The sequence below is a fragment of the Thunnus thynnus genome, chromosome 17 (assembly GCF_963924715.1).
Source record: "Thunnus thynnus chromosome 17, fThuThy2.1, whole genome shotgun sequence".
NCBI lineage: Eukaryota > Metazoa > Chordata > Actinopteri > Scombriformes > Scombridae > Thunnus > Thunnus thynnus.
Genome location: NC_089533.1, coordinates 17,775,461 through 17,790,277, shown reverse-complemented (window position 1 = coordinate 17,790,277; position 14,817 = coordinate 17,775,461). Strand labels below are relative to the sequence as shown.

General features: G+C 38.8%; 1 protein-coding gene across 1 annotated transcript; it reads left to right on the top strand.

Moving 5' to 3' along the window:
• The first annotated feature begins 9,050 nt into the window (after positions 1–9,050).
• Positions 9,051–10,193, top strand: ier2a (immediate early response 2a). Its single transcript, XM_067570146.1, has one exon. It carries the CDS (start codon positions 9,150–9,152, stop codon positions 9,708–9,710), a length of 561 nt encoding a protein of 186 aa, XP_067426247.1. The 5' UTR covers positions 9,051–9,149; the 3' UTR covers positions 9,711–10,193.
• Positions 10,194–14,817: the final 4,624 nt, after the last annotated feature.

Here is a 14,817-nt window from a genome sequence, read left to right as displayed (position 1 = left end):
AAGATTGTGGGGTACTTTACAAAAATTACAGATAAACTGGAATAAAGTAAATTTATTTGATTGTTAAGTAATAGAAAATTGACTTTTATCCAAAAATAAAAAAATCCACTTTCATTTAAACATGATAAGATTAATATATCAGTGTTTAAACATCTCTTTATAGTCTCAATCAGTTTACACCAATATCAAAATTTAGAGGTCAATCTTTCAGTTATATTTCTGTGGAGAAATGCTTTTCACTGTGAAATTGTGACATGCTTCAGTGTGATTAACTATAAGTAAACAATTTTCATAAACCTACAGATAAAACATTTTAACATGCTTGCTTGAATTTTCCCTCTCTGTGTGCACCTGGAGGCTGCCATGTATAACCATTTTTTTCATGCTTTATGATCAAATCATTTCAGTTAGTTCTGCTTTCATTTGCCTATAGTTTTGCTTTCATACTTGATATAAAGTGCTTTACATGTTTGGAAAAAAAGCTGCCTCTTGAGGCCAGAATTCACTGACTTGTGTCGTATTTTACATATGCTTTGATAAGACTACTTTGTATAAAGATGGTGAAATAGGGCTTTATATTTTGAATTGGCTAAAAAAACAAACATACATTAAATTGCTTATTTAAAATGATGATTTTTACCTCTCCTCAAAGTGAAGACCCACTGGTGCCAGAATAGGGGGGACAATCAGACTTTTTGCCCCCCCCACTTTCAGGTGTTATGGTAATAAAGTGATAATGTCTAAGCCAGGTATTACGGTAAGCCTAGTCTGACATGTTGGACCTGATGACTTGGACATGAACAGTGTTAAATAGCTTTTGCTTTGGGAGTGACAGGCACACTCAATAATTTGGAAAATAAACCTAGGGGACAAAAACCTGCTCTGCCGCGTTGCTGTCTATTTGTACTGTATGTTAGTAGGCATATTGAATGTAAAGCCTCTGAATAGGGCATGATTTTGATTCTCTTTTGAGCCTTATTTAATAAAGAATATACTGACTGGTTGGTTATAGTGTAACAGTTCTAAGAGTGAAAAACATAAGGGTCTGTATCAAAAGGAGCCAAGATGCTCCTTTTGAGTTAAGCCTTTTAGCCCCTTGTTGGCATACTACTGTGCTAAGAAAAAAAAAAAACACTACCGTTTTGATCTGGAAGTATCTCATGAGAGGAGGGAATGCATTTCTTACCATATTTTAGTTGTACAAAAACAGTAGGCTAGGCTGAAATTGAAAGGAAGTTGACATGAAAAAAGTTCACGAGCCTTTTACATTATCCAAAGCTGGATGTTCCTCCCCTTTAAAATTGATTCCGGCACCACTGTGAAGACCCATTATAAAATAATAATTTATGCATTGGTAACTTTGGTATCCCTTTCAGAAATGTTAGTCTGCGTAGGATTACAAATAACCTTATTGTTTCTGATGTGCATGAGTAGATCAACAAAAATCATCATCTGTACCCATATAGAATATCAACCTTGTATGAGTTAAACCTTTTTTTCTTTACATGCATGAACGCTTTAAACTTTTTCTTGTCTCAAAAGCAGACATCAAACACTGCATGGCCCTGAGCAGAATCAGGTTATCTATTTAATTTTTTGTGTTAGTCCACCACCCAGTGTTACAAGGCTGACAAGGCAGCTGATTGCAGGAAATCAGATGGATGAGACTGCACAAACAACTTCAGATTTTCCAGTACAGCAGTTCAAACTTGAACCTGAAGTGGCAATGTTAAACTGGTAGTGACAAGCACTAAAATTGGACAACAAATGTATTAATTGTGCTCAGCGCAGTGCAGTGCACCTATGAATGTTTTTCACCTGGAGAGAGGGCGGGAGGGACTTGCAACACACCTCACATATACCGCATACAGGGGTACAACTCACTGTTATGTTCGCTGTTTATGCATATAAATGATTCCATCTTGGCAGCTCCATCTACAGTAATGACCTGTGTCAACAAGCATCCCCATGTGTTTTAAATCAGCATTAATCTATATATTAAAAATTCCATACATTTCCATAAATGTATATTTGTTTTTATCAATATATTTATATTTGTTTATGTAAACACTGAATCAGTTGAGGTCAGACAGAAATTAGTAACAGGCTGGTGAAGAAAGTCAAATATATACTGAGCTAAAGACCCAAATACTTTTCTCAGAAGTTGGTGGAGACCAAAGCAGAGTTAAGGGGCCATTTGTCAGTGGTCAAAACATAACTCCAGTGAAATACAGTGCTCACATATCTGTCAGTGTATTGTGAGATTTCCTGCCCCCTGGAGGAAAAACAAAACATTGATTACTGCATGTTTAAAGCTTTATGGCTTGGAAGGCAATTCACTACAGTCCAGTTCCAGATGTGAAGCATATCTCATCTCAGCAATTGGTGAAAATTGAATGAATGAAAGATTTTGCATGAGTATTTGAAAATAGGCCATCATTGTTGATAGCATGTGGGGAATTCTGCATTTTTTTCAAGGATTAAAGTGGAGTCCCTCACTGACAGGAGGACAATGTAGTGCCTGACAAATGTGAAATAGTCTACTACGAGTCTCTAAGTGCAGCTCTACAGACAAGTGTGTGCCTGGTGAGTTCTTTCCTTTACAAGTGCATATATTGTAGCTTTTTCATGGCCTCCAGTATCTACAATCATGGTTCAATTCCACAACATGAACACAGGAGGGCACTCTTCAATCTATTACAGTTTTTTACTATCGCCAAAACAATTTCTGAAACCAGGGCCTTCTGTTGAAACTCTACACATAAAAACCAAAAACATATACACAATATATCTTACATCTCTTGCAAAATGAAACACTTCAATCAAAACTATATAAACTCTGGCATGGTATAACTATGGTATTTTTGTATCACAAGTTTACACACAAACACCAAGTAAATAGTTCTTTCCACATGCCAACTGCACATTGATGTGCTAAGTATAAAATACTATTATCTAGAGTCTTTGGCATTTTCATTTGTGGCATGCTGTACATATAGACTATGAACACAAATGCAATGGGGTAACAAATTTGTTTATTCTTAATACTCATATACTCATAACAGTATCAGACACAATTACTTTAATTGAAGATGACATGAACATAGTACTGTAAACAAAATACAGTATATTGCAATTACAGTCCATGCCATCACCTCATCAGCATTACAAGCAATGTCCTCTCTGGCCAAACATTGGGGGAAGTACCATCTTAAGTGGCGTATCCTGGCCTTGCATGCCTACATGTCAATGTCACCACAGGCCTCTTCCATAGCCTGGAGGAGAGTTGCATGTAGGTAGGGTTGGTTGTCATATATCTTCCAACGCCACACCGAAAAGAACTCCTCAATAGGGTTCAGGAAAGGAGAGTAAGGTGGAAGGGAGAGAACTTCAAATATCATGGGTGACTGTCGAACCAATTATGGATCACATAAGCCCGAAGGAGAATTATGTTGTCCCATATGACGACAAATGTGAAGTCCCTTGCACATTCCTCTGGTCATTGGGAATGAGTACGTCATGCAGGGCGTCAAGGAATCTAAAATATGAGCTGTGTTATATGGGCCAAGAGTGGCATGGTGGTGAAGGACACCATTTCTGGTCAATTGCAGCATACATTGTGATGTTGCCACCACGCTGCCCAGGAATATATATTTGAAAAAGGTGTTTGACACACTCAATCACAGTGTATTGTTATCAAAATTATCAACTCATAATGTATCAGAAAATGCCATTGAATGGGTGGCATCATATTTGAACAATGGACGACACTGTACAAGAATTAAAGGAAAAACCTCATCACTTTAAGAATGTTCTATCGGTGTACCCCAAGGTTCAATTTAAGGCCCTCTCTTATTTAGTATCTATATTAATGGTCAACCATCCATTTGTCCAGAAGTTAATATTCAAATATATGTGGATGACACGGTCATTTATGTACATGCTAATTCTAAACATCAAACTGCATCTTTACTTATGGGAGCTATGGAGAAAACAGATTGGATGACTTATTCATGCTTTGAATGACATGACATTGAATTTGTCTCTATTTTTTTCTATTAGAAGAAGCAACTCCCCTCCTCCTGAAATTATTACAAAAAGGACAGAGGGTTCAGGATGTTCAGCTTGTTAAATATTTAGGTGTGATTGTTGATAGCAATCCAACCTTTGAAAAAAAGTTACAAAAATTTCAAAAACAGTAAAGCTTAACCTTGCTCATTTTAGATTTATAAGAACTCAGATGAGTACAGATGCAGCAAAATTGTACATGCACTCAATGATACTGTCACATTTTTCATACTGTACTACAACCTGGTTTCAGACATATAGTACATCAATGCAACCACTTCAGAGTCCGCATAAGCAAGCACTGAAAATCATGGATTGAAAAACTAACTCTCATCATTATTGCAATAAAGTTAAAAAGTATAAGTTTTTGACATTTGAAATGTTTCTGTGTATGGCAAATGTTGGTTTATTATATAAGATCATTCACAATCTAGCGCCACCTCTTAAACAAACAATATGTACTGCTGGCTCAAGGTTACCAAGAGCATCCACTGGAGGGAACTGTTGTGTTAAATTTCAGTCTACAACATTTAGGCAAAACTGCTTCTCAGTTAAGGCAGGCAGGATGTGGAATTCTTTACCCCTTAGTATCAGAGAGTACACTACCTTTAAACATTTTAAACTCAGTTTGAAAACAGTCATTGAGCTAAGAGACACTGGCCAGCATTGGTACTGAGTGTCTGGCTGGAAATTTCTTGTACTCATAAACTGTCTGTTTTTAATGGTATTTGGACTGCTGATGATGTGCTCCCTGGTGGGAATCTAGTATTGTTTTTCTGTTGCTTGTTTTGGGGAAGATGTTATTTTTTGTTTGGTTCTTAGTTTACATATGGTGGAAGTTCATGATTTATTATAACTGATTACAGTTATAGCTCCATGACACTCTAAAACAGTCAGGAAAAAGCCTATCGTATGACAGAAAGGATACAGACATCAGTCCATATAGTATAGCACAGTAATAGAGTAAACTGGAATACAGTAACAATATTGTAATAGGCTAATATATAAAATCTAACTCACTTGTGCATATTCATAGAGCAGTTTTTTCACTCTTTGAGTTAATTTCAAACAGCACTCTGTGCAGCTGTTTCATCCGAAGTTGATGCTGCTTCAGTAGACGGCCCAGTGTGGATAAACTTACCCTGTTTATGTTGTTGAATGATGTGTCGTTCCTGTTCTTGTGTGAACAAGTGATTTCTTCCTGTCACAGTTTGGCTCCATGTCCCACCCCTCCAGCTGCTTTTGCTTTTCTCCAGACCCTGTCATCTCTGCAATCACCTCAAAATGCTTTTGTGTATGAGAGATTACCTTGTGTAACCATGTACAGTGAGGAATCAGGGAACCGTTTTTACTGTGTTCTCTGGGTTTTTCATTTTGTGTTTGTTGAGTTTTTCCTCCTGTGTTCCTGTACTGCTTTTCCCTTCACACCTGCCGTGCATCAGCCTTGTTAGCCCTGCCCTACTCCCAGTGTTTCCCCCAGCCAATCAGCTCCTCGCCTGTTCTCTGTCTAGTCACCTGTTCCCCATTCCCTCATTAGTTCAGTTTATATTTAAGTCCTGTTTTCAGTTCAGTTGTCTTCTGCGTGGCCTGCACTTATCCAAGTTATACTTTAATATCTGTTGCCTCCTATGTCCTGCATTTGGGTCCATCTCCTGCTACTCTCATGACACTTCCTCCTGGGGGGGGGTTGCCTTGCAATTCTGCAAAAGCAGAATGCAATTTTTAGGGTCTAAGATCTCCTTCTTATGAAATATTGTTTAATTATGGGATTTCTTACCTGTTCCTATTTTGAAATGTCTGGGTGACACCTGCTACAGTGTAGCAACTCAAAATAGGCTGGACCCCCTGACCAGCCTCCTGTAGACTCAACCCATGGTTGATTACATGGTCCACCAAAGTGACCCTCTTCCTCTTCCTCTTCCTCTCTCTCCAAAATTGGCCTCTGTTGTTATACACACCAAACAGCAAACCTGAATCCTATTTATAATGTTCGAGCTTTGATTGAAGTGATGTAATTGGTTACAGGTGTTTTCACATGTGCACTCTGGTGCAGGTGATTGATAATTGAGTGTGGTGTTTCGATGGCAGTGTTTAGCAAACAACACACACTGGCTTTTAGTTTTAAATGATGTATCTAATGTAGATAACAGTGTGTAGTTATTTGGAAAAAAGCATTTTTTAGAAATTTAGAATTGTCTGCTTTAATGTAAAGCAGACAACATGCTTATGGTTTAGCACACGTGGTCAATAGTTTTTGTGTCCTGGCAATTGCAAAAAAAACTGTAATGGACTGTGATTTGGTTTCCCTTCACCTCTATTAATGATTTAAAACTGTGCTGAAATTCCAAACATCTGTCAGTTGTGAAATTTTGGCCTTTAAGGAAAATATTCAGAGAGTAAGAGAAAAGCAACCATTGATGCTCAGATCAACTAAGAATAAGCTGTTAATGTGGTTACTTATTACTTCTCATTGTCAGCAGAGGAATTTTATTTAGCTTTCTTTTTCTTCCTTTCATTCTGGCTCATTTGATTTAGTTGATTTGATTCCTACATAAACAAGTAGGTTCTTCTGACAGAAGCTGCACATTTAAAAAGTGCAGTCATCAGCCCATTGTCCTCTGCAACTAATGTTTTGTTAAACTGCAGGCACACCAGAGACAATCAACTGCATACCACAAATTCTTCTGGAAATTTGAAATCTCTCTCTCTTTCTATGTCTCTCTCTCAACCTCAGATCTGCTGGATAAACTGATGCTAGAAAGTAAAATATATAGATTAATGTTACCATATTTCTCTCATATTTTATGTATCTAGGTTCTCGCAGCCAAGACAGTATAAAAGTACTATGCAGTTTCTGGTAATTACTGGTTGTCACTGGAGGAGTGGATTCCATTGCCCAAATATGGGCTCAGGGAAGTAGCAAGCCCTGATGCAATTCTCACTGCTGTTACTTTAAATGGCTTCATGAAATGAGGGCTCCCACTCACGTCATGGGTTTTCCTCTGCCTGTGCCACAGGAGCAGGATGTGCTTAATATGGGCATCTGTCTCTTAACCTCCACCCCCCTTTTCTTTTTCCTGTGAGAGGAAGCAACACACTGGGGGATGGGTAAATCTGGAAGAGAGCTCAGAGACTGTTCTCGGCAGGCTTTCTTGGCTGTTTCAGATAACAAGAGTAGTGGAATGGTGTTCATCTCTGGTATGAGACAGACTAAAAATAGACAGAAATGTCTTTCACAGACCAGACGTTTCCTGCTCCAGGTTTTGTTTATGAACAGGCAGGATTGAGGACACTATTGACCTATTAAAACATGCAAATATGAACACATACCAAAAGTATATTTAAATTAGCGCAAAACTGACAGCACCAAGAACTTTGCAAAACTTGGTACAGGGCATTTCATTAGTCAGTGTTATAGCAATAGCAATGTGTGATCCAATGTGTAATATACATATGAAAAAGATACATCGTATATGTAATCACAATGTGTCTAAACAGTCCAAATATTGGAACTGTTGCCTGTAGCCTACATGTATTTTGAATGATAAAATGTATCATGAACATATTGTCAAGTGTTCAAAATATATATATTTGGGATATTCTCTGTACATGTAAAGCACATTGTGGTCATTTTATTCTGTAGATTACTTGAAAGTCAGGTCCTTATCTTGCCTGTTATCTTAAACATTGCCATGTTATATAAACAGAGAGAGCTCAAGACTCTTTCAATGAAATCCACTGTTTGATGATATTCTAACAACACAATTGGCTTCTTTTGCTTTTTGTTAGCGAAATAAATTACTTGAACGTGACCTCCTTTAAAGCAGCACTAAGACTTTGTTTGTAAAAGTGCATGCAGCAGCCTGAATTCCAAATTAATACCACTAATGTGAGCTAGATACATCAACACTTAATGGCAAAATGCAAAACTGCTGTGAATATGGTTGTCCTTATTGGTAGTTTTACCTGCTGCAAATGTTGAACCAAAATATCCAGTCCCATTATTTGTGTCACATGATTTAGGCCTAATGATGTACTTTAATCTTAAAACAAACCAAAAGGTTTCCTCCCAGGGCTGCAAGAGTGCCATTGCAATACCTAATTGAGCTATGAATATTAAACCAACAGCCAACAGCAATTGATCCAGAGTCAGAATCAATTGTATCTGTGTCCAATGCAAAGATATGTATGTGTCTGACTTAGACTTGAAAAACTACTGTAAGGTGGAGAGGACTGCAAGTCTTAAGTTGTCTGCATGTTGCAACCTGTTTGTAAATTGTGTAGAAAATTATCTAAAAACTATAGTTTAAGAGACAGATTGAAGCTATATTTCTTGAAGATATTAGCTCATAAAATAGTACATCAAAATACATAATGGATTAACCATCAATTGCTGCCATGGGTCTTCAGTAAGCTCTAAAAATGTGATACTTCAATACCACTAGTGCGGCATTTTATGTTTCCATTCAAGCAGTCCAGACTTGCAACCACACCATAATAGGTGCTTGTGATGTGCACAGCACCCAGCAGCCGTTATCACACAATAAGCTTCCAGTATTTATTGCTACATGTGACATATGATGGTGTAAATAAGACATATTTGGAGATGTTAGGTTTGATTCTCAACTGTTTTCTCCAGCTTCCTGTTTTCATGGTAGAATTTGGTGGCAATAAACACACCTATTTCCCAAAATGTCATTGACCCAGAGATTTGGTATTTTGCTAGATGTAGGATGAGTGCCTGTGAGTCATTTCTATCTGTTGTGCTTTCTAAGCACAGTTATAAGCCCTCTTTGTGATTTGAATTTGTATTTATATCTTGATACAGCCCGACGACCGATAAAAATAGCCACAGTTGCCTAACCAGTTGTTGCAGGTCTGTTTTTCAAATAGCAGACAGGGTATGAGGCCAGTGGGCGGGGCTCTCCCGTGTGACGTGGGGCGCGTGACGTCAACGAGGTGATAAGTACTTCTCGTACACCCGGTCTGTATTGTGTCTGTGCGTGAAGTCAACGGGAGAGGCCGATTTTACAAACTACAGTCTCAGTTTGTTTTGGCCTAGTTTCAAAAGAAGCTGTGACATGGAGGTCAGCGCTGAGGCCAAGAGGATCATGGTCGTAGCTTTGGGGAAACTGTACAGCTCGCGCACCCAACGAGGGGGTCTCCGTCTCCACCGGAGCCTCCTGCTGACTCTGGTGATGAAATCCGCCCGGGACATCTACCATGCGGCCCAGGCGACGACGGACAGTGTTGCCTCTGAATGTGTGCAACAACACCCCTCCGTGGAGGTGACTACAACCCCTGCTGGTGCTCATGTGGAGCCCCAGGTTCCCGCTTTGCTCGTCGCCGGACAGCTCCGGACTTCACCCCGAATCCAGGAGGAGGTCGTAGGTTCACCCACGGAGCGGCGTACCAGCGCTGGAGACAAGGAGAATTTGTGCCCTACTGGCCCCTCGAGGAAAAGACGGGGTAAAGCGGCCGCTGAGCCGGACTTTTTACCTTGCAAGAAAGCAAAACTTGAGCAGAACTGCCATCAACAGCTCGCTGTTACCTCCGTTTTGATTGACTATGTGAACTGCGGCAGTGAACTGGGAGCACCCCCAACCCCCGTGCCTCTACACAGAGCCATTGCAGTGTGTTGAAGTCCTGCGCAGCTACAAATGAAACGATTTGAACTTTTCGACACGGCCTGGAAGCCTGAAGGGCGCCTACAGTGGGCCTGTTCCAGGGCCGTCGGATTAACACCCGGGCTAGTGTGTCCCAAAACATGTCCCGAACAGGAACAAGCCGGGGCATGTTACAGGAATCACGGAAGCAGCCCAGTTATTGCGTAGTAGTGACTTTTGGCCTGATTATGGCCTACAGCCTACCAAATAAGGACTGACTTCAGCTGGCCAAAGGCGGAACTAAAGGAATTAGTTCCTGTGGATTTGACTTAAAGCTGCCTTCATGAACTCATAGAGAACAAGTTGTTGCTCTACTCAGAAAATGTAACATTCAGTGAATGTGTTGAGGCCTGAAATCAATGCTGTCTGAAGATGTGCACTGTGTTGAATTCAAGTGTAAAACATTCACTGACTACAACTACCTCAGTATTTATTAAATGTTTTCTACATAAAGTGAAACTGGAGTGATGTCATATTTTGCAAGAAGGATTGGTGGGGATTGTTAGTGTGGGATTTATTTTTGGTTTAAGTGTTAACATGGGGTGTTTGAGGGTGACAGGAAACTGGTTTGGGTGTGAAGAAGTTTGCTTCCTCCCCCCACAAATTCACATCCCCCACACTCATTTAAAGAACAAAAGCAGGGGCAACTCAGGAGATTGCAGGCCATAGAATGAGGGGGAAGCTGTAAAGCCATTGACTCGCTGTATATGGAGAACACATAAGAGTCCCATGGCTCTGTAATAAAGTGTTACTGTGGCCTTAATGCTGTAATGACAACAGTCCAGCCATCAGGGTGCAAAAGGTTAAGTCAAAACTTCAATTACGTGTGGGTGGAGTTGACGTAATTATCAGTTAATCGTTACCACAGTCATTCTGCATCACCAGAAACAGAAGATGCTTTTTAACAAAACTCCATTCTTATTATAATTTTTGGAAATGTGTGTACTTAATCAAAAAAAATTGAGCTTTAAAAGTAGGTTGGAAGTTTTGAGCTGTGATGCCCCAACAGACAAATCCGGCAAGACAAGAGAGGTCAAACAAGAAATGAAAATACTCTATCTGAACATTTGTAACAGTGAATGTAGTTAAAGAAACTGGGAGAAAAAAATGTGTGAAATTAAAGAAGAGGTACAGAGTTGGGAAAACAATGATACTAATTACAAAACAAGAGTAAATATCGTCAAAACCTTCATCCCATTTAAGCTCCTTTTTCTAGTGAATATTTTTCTTCCACCCAACAAAATAATAATCCAACTAAATAAACAGTGTGTCAGCCTAATCTGGGGAACAACCACCAAAAGAAAATTCATGTGTAAAAGCAAAGAATATTGTGGTTTGGGTGCTGTAGAGCTCAGTGACAGATTAAAAATTGCTTTTGTAAAAAAAACAAATCTGCCGCCATCACCAGAAATGCTCTTTGGGTTGGGGATCTTTCAAAGTGGAAAAAAAGAAGAGGCCCTTATTATAAATTATTATACAGGGCTTTTATTACACAATACCAACATTTACAAATAGACTGGGGTAGTTTGCCCAGCAAAATTATTTAAAATAGAATTAATGATTTTAAAGATGGGGGATTAATTAATTATAAAAATTTAACTAATAATGAAAGCACAGTGATAAAAAAAATCTAAAAAATAAGAATCTGTCAGGGGGCATTAGGGATGTTTGGTGGTTGATATCTGTGGGAAGACTTCCCGTTACAGCTGTTGTGTCTTAGAGTTGCTACATCACAACAAAAGAATGTCCAATGATTTACTGCAATGATGAAGAGACACGGCAGCATCTTCTAACAGACTGTTAGGAGGTCTAGGATAAATTGAAAACTGATGGTATACATTTGATTTATGTTATCATTCTGTCATGAATTGTATTATGGAAGATGAACTGCCATCAAAACATTTACAACTGATACAGATAATGATATGTATTGTATGTTTAAAACTGTGGAAAACAAGATGTGCTATAATACAACAGACTGTAATCAACAGCAGCACCGTAACCAAACAGATACTTGCTGACCTCCGGAGGAGGAGATAAATCTCAGCACCTCCCCTGGAACACGCTGGACTTATGAACTGACAGCAATTTATACAATATCACCAAATTCTCTATGCACTTTATAGATGTTTTGACTTTGGCACTGGTTGCACTTTATGTATTCTATATGTAATTGTTATTTATTCTGAAGTTCAATGAAGATCTTATAAAAAACGCAACAGGGATTCACCGGTGGCTGTGTGTTTGTGTTGGGGGAGGGGGTTAAACCCAGGAAAACAGAGGAATGAATGTTGGGGGAAGTGCCTGTGTGGTGTGAGCCCCATGAGGCCCCAACTGTGCTGCTTATTCTTCCGGCTGAAACCAGAGCACCCTGTCTGTGTACACAGGACTAGGAGGAGTGGCCGGAACTGTCTGGACATGCCTGTGAAAATACACACACACACACACACACACACTCGTTCACCTTCACGTACAATTAAGTATGTCTGTCTATTCCAATCGCTCAAATACTTTCTTGACTCTTTCTCTCTCCGCCTCTTGCTCTCTTTTGCACAGGCTCATTGTGACTGAACATGCTGACTCATTCATGTCCTCTGCATACCTAAGCATAAAACACATTTTCTAGTATTTTTCAAAGCTGCTAGAATTTCTGCATCATAGCAATAGAGCATATACGAATTGTGATGCATATGAGCTCAATTTTAGTTAACTTAAAGCTGCACTGATCGATATTTTTATATTAACAATTGATCAAATGACTACGTGTAAACCTGTAAGCCTTTGAACATAGAGGTGCATTTAGCAGCTTAAGAGACAAATATTTCCCTAGGAGATGATAGAAGCCAAAGCAGAGCTAAAAGGAGAGTGTATTTGACTTAAACACAATTTTATATGGTGATACTATGTCAATGTTGATAACAGCTTGTGCTGCTGCCCAAAAGTAGTCACAAAAAAACAAAAAAAAAACAACTTTTGGTGAACATATGTACAGTGCTCCCTGAAAGTCAAAAGCTTGCTCTGCTCTGAATGCTCCATTTGCAAACTTACATCTACTTCCTCGTGATAGTGGGGCAGCATAGTTCAACACATCATAACAGTTGTTAGTTTTGTGATAAAAGCACCAAATTTGGCAGATGTGTTGATAGATATATTGGGAACAAAACTGGATAGTGGGCCATCACAAACTCACACCCTGTTGGCCATGGCAGCCATTTTTCAAATTGGCCACCAGCGGTTGGTCAAACCTTCCTATCCCATTGGACCCACATGCAATAATAGATATAGTCTAGATCGTAGTAACCCTGAGAACCAAATAAATTACTCATTCACAATTGTTTGGACTTTTACAAAGTAATTAGTTGTTTCATTATATGGGTCATTCCACCGAATCAGTGCCAGGACATTACATGCATAAATATACATGAAAAGTATCTGTATAATACATTATATTATCAAGCAAAGTGTCCTGCACTTCGTCCTAATTGCAATTTGAAGATGCGTCATGTAAAACCTTAATAAAAACTACCTAGAGCAATGAAAAAATAAAATTTTAGCCTATCCCCACTCTCTAACTCTATACCTCACCATGACATATAATGATTAGAATCCCTCAGAAATCCTATTATTTTGTATTATTGTGTGGCTCTCTTTCCAATTTAGACATAAAATACATTTTCTCATTGTACATTCATAATATGTTAGTTAAAATACACCTTTTATTCGTTTCCCCAGGTTTTCAGTCAGTCCTGTTAACCTGACACATTCCCCCCTCAAAAAATTTAGGAAATTCCACAAGTCACATGACCAACAGGAAGTAGTATCATCTGAGTCTCCTGTAGACCATGGGAATACCAAAAGTAAGCTCTCTCACTCTGTTTTCTGTATTTTTGATCATATTGTAAGCATGAGAATGTCAGTACGTAGAATGTCAAGCTCAATGTTCAGTCCTGTTACCTAAATTATTTCTTAGATATGTTTTTTTTTTTTTTAAGATAGTTTTGGTAAACCACTTGAAGGTGCTAAGTGTTCTCATGCTATTAGCACTGATGCCATGTGGCTACATTTAATGTATTTGTTAATGCTATGCTAAAAACTTAGTCCTATTACTTTCAGTCCTGTCACTCATATAAAGTATTTTTCATTTAGAAACCTTGTAAAAAATAAATAAAATGGCCTGAGATTGACCTATACACATTTTGAATTGTTAAACATGTTAGTAGATACAGTGCTGACAAGACAAAACTATTCAGTTTCCTGTCCAAGGTCCTCCTTCACGCGTTCTGTGAGGAAGACAAGGAAGTTACATAACATATAACATGTAGAGACAATGTCACCATTTTGTTACATTTTCTTTCATTTATTATTGCCTTACATTGTAATAAAACATGGAAACAGCGGCTCAGGGGTGGCCAAAGTGTTCTGTGCCAGTAACTGCTGGCAGCCATTTTGGAAAATGGCCATCATGGTCATCAGAATGCCAATCTGCTATGGCCCAATATCCAGATTTCTTCTAAATACATTAAGCTATATATGTGCCAAATTTGGCACTTTTATCACAAAATGAACAAGAGGTTAGCTATGCTGCCCCACTATGTTGACGTCAGATTGTTTGCGCATACCCACAATGCGTCTGTTGCTTAGCCTTTGTTGCCAAGGTTGATCCACATGTTGTTTGCGTTGTTCACTCACATATTTTGGATTGGATGTATTTGAGAAGTTTCCATTTCAAGTAAAGAACGAAAAAAAGAGGTGAAATACCACTACTACCGTTTGTTTATGTAGCCTCCAGCTGGCCTCCAACTTGGAGGGGGGCCTTAAAGAGACAGGAGCTAAAACAGCCTGTTTCAGACAGAAGCTGAACTGAGGGGCTGCATAAAGGGCCAGTAAGTATTTTACTGAACTGTGAATCATGGAAAGATATTCAGTAGCCCAAGAATATGAATATAGACCTGGAAATGTGCATGATTCATCCCTTTTAAGGCAAGATATGAGCCATACACACCCACAACACACATTCTCACAGTTAAAAAAAACAAAACAAAACAACAATATGGACAAGAAATGACCTCAAGGAAACAAGGTG

Bases quoted from the DNA above. Each gene is read 5' to 3' on its own strand.
- ier2a (XM_067570146.1), top strand. From the start codon at position 9,150: ATGGAGGTCAGCGCTGAGGCCAAGAGGATCATGGTCGTAGCTTTGGGG.